Source organism: Prionailurus viverrinus, chromosome A2 (genome assembly GCF_022837055.1).
Source record: "Prionailurus viverrinus isolate Anna chromosome A2, UM_Priviv_1.0, whole genome shotgun sequence".
Lineage (NCBI taxonomy): Eukaryota > Metazoa > Chordata > Mammalia > Carnivora > Felidae > Prionailurus > Prionailurus viverrinus.
The window spans coordinates 9,877,042-9,884,534 of NC_062562.1; the positions used below are offsets into that span (position 1 = coordinate 9,877,042).

Genomic DNA, 7,493 nt, shown 5'->3' on the forward strand with positions numbered 1-7,493 from the left:
ACGATGCACACCCTGAAGATCCCACTAATGTCGTCTCCTACTGAATTTAATTTTGCTCCTTACTATTTTTGCTGGGCATCAGGGTGGTAACAAGGGTTGGAATGTTGTCAGAACCAGGGATGCTCTTTCTTCTTCATGGCCCCTCGGATTTCAGCGATCACCTGAGCCATTAGATCTTTTCTGCCACTTCCATTTTATTTCAATTTGTTTCTCTCTCTCTCTCTCTGATTTTGAGAAGATTGTTTGTGTTTCTTTAAATACAGGAAAGAAAATGAGCATGCCAGTCTGACTTGTCAATTTTATTTGTTCATGGAAAACTTACGTCATTTGCAGGAAATATAATGGATCTGTGCATCTTGAGTTATACCCACTTCGAACTTAATTGTTGGGGTTCAAGTGAGAAGTCATGGTAAAAACACAGCCCAGGGATCACTAATTTGGTGTGTGTGTGTGCGAAATGACATCCGTCATCAGAGCAGGGGACATGATCCAATGTATTCCAAGGTGATTCTTATAATATAGAAGCCAGAACTCAATCAACATACCATTTTCTAGAGAGCTCTATGTCAACTTATAGCAGACTTTGCAGGTAGATTCTAAAATACAAGCAGTACATAGTGTGGGCGAGTGACTCCTTTCTCTTGAAGGGGAACCAGCAATGAGGCCACCTATTTCTTTGAAATTGCCTGACACGATCTCTGATCATTTTCCTGCTCATTCCCCTTCCCATACATGCTTCCTGTTTTGGACTCAAATAGCTCCAAGTAGTTTCATCCTCAGGGCCTTAGCTGAGGCCATTCCCTCTACCATCACACACTTCCCCACACAGGCTCTGGGCTCCTGCCTTCCTTCCCTGCAGGTCTCTGATCAAATGTCACCTAGTTTACTGGTCTTGACCAAACACTGATTACAAAATAGCACTCATATCCACGCTCTCCTTTATATCTGCTTTTGTCTCTTCATAGCACTTGACACCCTGTGATGTCTTATTAATATTTGTATTTGATTCTATTCATTCTCCATCACTAGATTATAGTGGCTTTTGGTTTTCAGTATCCAGTGCTCATGGCCTAGACAATACCTGGGACATGTTGACCCTTAGTACATATTCCTCCAATGCAGGAAAGATATTCTTAGTAAAACAGTAAAATACATGACCTTTTCTGGGAAGTGTGGAGAATGAGACCAAAACACCTAATCTGAGATGAAACAGGAGGGAATCTCTTCAAAAGGACAATCCTTTGGGGACAAAAGGGACAAGATACCGAAATGAACTTCTTGACTGCACAATATAAATGGTAGCATTTCAACCATGTGGGTAAACTGTTCATGTGAAAATTAATGATGTCCTTTGCCTCTTTCCGGGGGTCAGTGCAACCTCATGGAACCAGGAAATATTACATGGATATCAAAATTTCTTCTCCTGGGATTTTCAGAGAGACCAGAACTGCAGCCCCTCATATTTGGACTTTTCCTCTCCATGTACCTGATCACTGTGTTTGGCAACCTGCTCATCATCCTGGCCGTCAGCTCTGACTCCCACCTCCACACCCCCATGTACTTCTTCCTGGCCAACCTGTCCTTTGTAGACATCTGCTTCACCTCCACCACTGTCCCGAAGATGCTCTGGAACATCCAGACTCAGACCAAAGTCATAACCTATGAAGACTGTATCACACAAATGAACTTTTTCATAACCTTTGCAGGGATGGATGACTTTCTCCTGAGTGTGATGGCCTATGACAGGTTTGTGGCCATCTGTCACCCCCTGCAATACATGGTCATCATGAACCCCCTGCTCTGTGGGCTGCTGGTTCTGGTGTCCTGGATCACGAGTGTCCTGTATTCCTTGGTACACACCTTAATGGTGTTGCGGCTGTCTTTCTGTACAGAGGTAGTGATCCCCCACTTTTTCTGTGAAATCAATCAGATGATCCAACTGGCCTCTTCTGACACCTTTATTAATAACGTGGTGATGTACCTTGCAGCTATGCTGCTGGCTGGAGGTCCCCTTGCTGGGATCCTTTACTCTTATTCTAAGATAGTTTCCTCCATACGTGGGATCTCATCAGCTCAGGGCAAGTATAAAGCATTTTCCACCTGTGCGTCTCACCTATCGGTTGTCTCCTTATTTTATTGTACGAGCCTAGGAGTGTACCTCAGCTCTGCTGCTACCCAGAGCTCACTCTCAAGTGCCATAGCCTCGGTGATGTACACGGTGGTCACGCCCATGCTGAACCCCTTCATCTACAGCCTGAGGAACAGAGACATAAAGAGGGCTCTGAAAAGAATCCTTGGGATCCAGTGATATAAGAACCAATCATCCAAAGGCTGAAGACATGACCATGATTGAAGGACTCAAATCCTCAGAGCCAGAAACTGCCAATCTTTGATCAGATTGTGGAAGTAGAATCTACTCCTTCTATTTCTTTCTTGGCATTTCCATTTGTTTGATCAACTTGTCTATACATTTAAGGAACTCACTTCATTAAGCTTCTGCTGTGACTGAAATACAGACGGTTTCTCCTTTGTCTATTTTCAGGTGTCCCCAAAGTTTACCCCAACCTTGGGTCACAAATGCCAAAATTTCCGTATCTCACATGGGACTAGTTGGATTTCTTAAGTTTAATTTCATCTCAAATCACTTATACCATGCCGGGTAAATTTCCCCTAGATTTCCTGAGATTGATATTATGAATTATATGCTTCGTACGGAATAAAGCTACACTTGATCAGTAAGCCATTTCCATCATTTTACTGTCAAGGAGAATACAAAAACACAGTTTCCACCTTGAGTCTCAGTCTTTTCCTTCACTTCCTTTAGGACTCCACATGATGATGTGGACTCTAACATTGTTCCATTTAAGCCTCAGGCTATTGACACCCCGCTCTGGCTAGGAATGTCCAAGGACTCACCTGCGCCCATGTGCTTTCCACACTCCCACAGACCTTTCCCTGACCACAGCCTATGCCTTGGCTGCACCAGCCCTTGGGTTCTTATTGTGACTGCAGGACACAGGTCAGCAACATCTATCGGAGAACTCTAATAACCCCAGGTTTATTACTCCTGTATCCTGGAGGGCACATGGGATGGTCAAAAGCCATTCTGGGAGGTGTCAGAAGGGGAGAGAGAGTCAAGAGGAAGAGAGAGAGAGGAAGCTGTTGAGGGATCTGGCTTTCTCAAAGACCATGGCCAGGGTGGGTAGCTGGTGTTGGGCTCACACGTTCTTGGAGAATTGTATTGAGTAGAATGTGTGGGCTGAAGGGGAAAAGCTGATTCACTCATTTGGCAGCATCTAGTTTATAAAGGGCTTCCTGAAGAGGTACTTCGTGACAGGGGGTAGCCGAGGGCTTATCTGGTGATTGTGGAACACATCTGATGATATGTTTATCCAACATGGTTGTGTTCGAAACGGACCCGGAGAAAATACGTCATTTCAGTCACTTGCGTTAAACATCACCTTATGCTTTGTCAGCGGTCTCTTGGTTGTATTCTGTTACTCAGCTCTGGGTCCCGAATTCCTACCATAGTCACTGGAAAAACCTGATTAGCTAATCTAGATCTCCCAGTGGAGTGTACTTAGGCAAATTTGAATAAATAGATCGACCTGATATGTTCTTCGTGTCGGCCTGACCATAAATATTAGGAGGCAAACTTTTGAAACACTCATTTTGTGACACACAAAATATTTCTCCTCATTTTTAAAAAAAAATCACAGTTCGTGCTATCCACCTATTTATTAAAGCATGGAATATGGTGTTCACCACTGAGGGAGTTTGTTCATCGAGGCGCAGGATTGGTTAGTGTCTTCTACGTTTTATCACTGAATTATCTTCCTGTTTCTGCTTGAAAACTTCTAATGCGATCCGCTCATATGATTCTTTCCGTTGTTACACGAAATAGCTTCCTTTTCCTGATATATGTCACAAATCCCAAACGATGGAGAATGCACAGTATTAGCACCATCTATATAATACGTCCTTTCTGCTCTGAAATCTCTTCCACCTGCTTCACCAGAGGACGCTTCACCCAAGAACTGCCTGTCCTGTCAGTCATGAGATTCAGGGTCCCCAGTTCTTCCGCAAAAATGGACGTGTCCTTCAGAGTCGCCCAAGCTGACGAGCAGCCCTGTTCAATCTGCTGCATAAATCCTTCTTTGCAAAAAAAAAAAAAATAATAATAACATGTGAAAGGGACCGGAGATTAGGATGTGGGCATATCTGATGGTGCCTTATTCTCCTTAGTGTAAAGGCTTGCTCATCAGGGTATTATTTTGTTCACTTAGAAAAGCAATAAACACAGATTTCACACAGCCTGAAGAATGAGCGAATACACAATCCTTTCACAATTATGGGCACACAAGGACAGGATTTGGTGCAGAAGGCTTCACGCTACCTACTCTTATCTCTAACACAGGATCATCTTCTTGCTAATCAAACAGTGGTTTGCAGACTCAGACTTGCACTTCAGCCTCACCCAGGAGCTTGGAGAAATGCAGAATCTCTAAGATTTTGCACTTGTAGTGGGATCCGTATGGATTCACAGGCACAGTGAAGTTGGAGACATGCTGGTCTAGCTGGGATTCTCACCTTTTATGGTGGACATTTGTGGCAGGATAACAGTATTTTGGGGGTGCTTTCCTGGGGATTGTAGGTGCTGGGCAGCACCCCTTCAGACTTTGACAGACGTCCCAGGGGAAAAATCATTTCTGGCTGAGAACCACGGCTCCAGAGTTGGAGAACTGGAAGCATCCTGACAGAATCAAACTCAAGGGACTCCATATACTCAGATATTAAGTTTGGACAGATGACTAGACATCACCAAGCACCATTTGTACATCGTAAAATGTAGTTCATAACTATAACTCCTCAGGGATAAGATTTTATAAAGATTAAATCCAAACTCCCTGTTAGATGTTAAGCTCACATTGTAGTACATAACTAGATCTCAATACATCTGTTATATTCAAGGTCCCATTTTATAACAAGGGAGCAAATGACAGCTTTTAATGTCTTATAAAACAAGTGACAGAAAATGTCTAGTAGCCAATCTCTGTAGCACCCAAGGTTTATTATCAGAAGAAGTCATTTCTCTGCTTTATTATTTTTTTCTTTTTTTTATATATGAAATTTATGGTCAAATTGGTTTCCATACAACACCCAGTGCTCATCCCAACAAGTGCCCTCTTCAATGCCCATCACCCACTTTCCCCTCTCCCCCACCCTCCACCTACCCTCAGTTTGTTCTCAGTCCTCAAGAGTCTCTTATGGTTTGCCTCCCTCCCTCTAACTTTCTTTTCCCCTTCCCCTCCCCATGCTCTTCTCTTAAGTTTCTCAAGATCCACCTATGAGTGAAAACATATGGTATCTGTCTCTGCCTGACTTCTTTCACTTAGCATAACACTCTCTAGTTCCATCCACGTTGCTGCAAATGGCAGGATTTCATTCTTTCTCATTGCCAAGTAGGATTCCATTGTGTATATAAACCACAACTTCTTTATCCTTTCATCAGTTGATGGATATTTAGGCTCTTTACATAATTTGGCTGTTGCTGAAAGCACTGCTCTAAACATTGGGATGCACGTGCCCCTGTGAATCAGCACTCATGTGTCCTTGTGTAGATTCCTAGTGGCGCTGTTGAGAACAACAGTAGACACTGGGTTGCCTCGTTGGCTCAGTGGGTTCATCTTCTGTGTCTTGATTGCGGCTTAGGACATGACCCCATGGTCTGGAACTGAGCCCCCAGATTGCTTCTGCACTGAGGATAGAGACGGCTTGGGATTCTCTCTTTCCCTCATTCTCTGACTCTTTCTCTATTAAAATAAATAAATAAACATTAAAAAAAGCTTCTCTCTGTCCCTCTCTCCCTCCCTTCCTCTCCCCCACTCATGCTCCCTCTCTCCCTCTCTCTCAAAAACAAACAAAGAGACAGACAGACAGACAGCACCAGAAATGCTACAGCTGGGTCCCTAGGAGAGGCAATGCTTGGAAGACAAAGAGGACTAATCCCGGAGGGTTCCTTGGTCTTAGACTTGGAGGAAAGTGTGTCTTGGCCGAGATAAGGTGCCAGACGATTTACACATCAGGAAGGGGACAAGTTCAGGGAAAAGGGGAGGAAAAAAAGAACTGCATTCACTTGGTCTCTGACCTAGTCTTTTGGGAACAGAGATTCATTAGGAAAAAATACTTGTGTCCAGAGCAGTTTTCCACTTGGGAATATGAGATCAGAGGCTGGGGTACCAAGAGGGAAATGAGCCTAATGAGCAGATACGGGGAGCTGTAAATACTCTCTGGTCGCCTGTCAGCCTGTGCGAACTTGGATGGGAAGGGACAAGGTCTCCCTCTGTTCTTCCAGGCCCTAATTACGGCTGGGGCCCATGCTTTACTCCTTCCTGCTGTCTCAGCTGAGAACAGAGCTTTAGTTCCTACCATCTGCAGTCCAGGGAGGCATTCAGACTTGACACAAGGAGACCTTGTCAGACACCCCAGGCAGGTGAGCCCAACAGCCCACTGTGCCATGGATGAGAGGGTCAGAAGAATGGAAGCCAAGTTCATTAATCTGTCTTCACCTGAGAGCCAATTCAACTTATTGCAGGACGGGTGATCGCTGTGTTCATTTGTTTGTTTGATTAAGTGGTGTATTTATTCAGTGGCTGTGTCAGTTTCACAGAGTGGATGCTCACACTTACGTTGATCTTCCATATTCTATTCCTTTAGCTTACTATTAAGTCAATGGCAGTTTATTTTACCTCCCAGTGTCTCAGGAATCACACGATTTTCTTAGATAATTGCTCTGCCTCATCCGTTTCATTCACCACAGCCCCTCCACTCTCTGCCTCGATGTCTGTTGAACAGACATTTTTAAGTTTGTGTAAATCACAGCAGAAACTTGCCATTCCAATGTGGAGCCTCAAATTCATTTGTCCATGGGAGGCTTAAGAACTGGCATTTCTGGGAACCATTTCTACACTTTGCAGGGAAAAGATGGCTGATCTGGCCTCCTTGGGTTGTGTCCATTCCCAGCATAACCGGGATGGTGAGGTCTGTGAAGACAGGGAAATACACAACCCAGGAGGACTTGGTGTCTTGTGACTGGTGAAGGGGGAGCAGTCCTCAAAAAAGTTAGAGAGGGAGGGAGCCAAACCAGAAGAGACCCTTAAAAACTGAGAACAATCTGAGGGTTGATGGGGGTGGGAGGAGGGGGAGGCTGGGTGATGGGTATTGAGGAGAACACCTGTGGGGATGAGCACTGGGTGTTGTATGGAAACCAACTTGACAATGAATTTCATATTTCAAAAAAAGGGAGGTCAGGACTCTGAAATCCCAAGATGATGCAATACAGGGGCCAGAACTCAGTCAAGAGAAGGCACCAAGAAGGGGATCTGTGGCAACTCCTAGGATGCCTTGAGACCATGATGTATACAGAGGGAGACGTAGCGTGAGCAAGGAAGGCCCTGTGCCTTGAGGTCACAGTTGTAGCAGAGAGGCCACTT

At 44.5% G+C, this 7,493-nt stretch overlaps 1 protein-coding gene across 1 annotated transcript; it reads left to right on the plus strand.

The window, feature by feature from the left end:
- Positions 1-1,372: 1,372 nt before the first annotated feature.
- Positions 1,373-2,308, plus strand: LOC125160785 (olfactory receptor-like protein OLF4). The gene has a single exon (XM_047850137.1). It carries the CDS (start codon positions 1,382-1,384, stop codon positions 2,306-2,308), a length of 927 nt encoding a protein of 308 aa, XP_047706093.1. The 5' UTR covers positions 1,373-1,381.
- Positions 2,309-7,493: the final 5,185 nt, after the last annotated feature.

Coding starts and splice junctions, on each gene's coding strand:
- LOC125160785 (XM_047850137.1), top strand. CDS start 1,382: ATGGAACCAGGAAATATTACATGGATATCAAAATTTCTTCTCCTGGGA.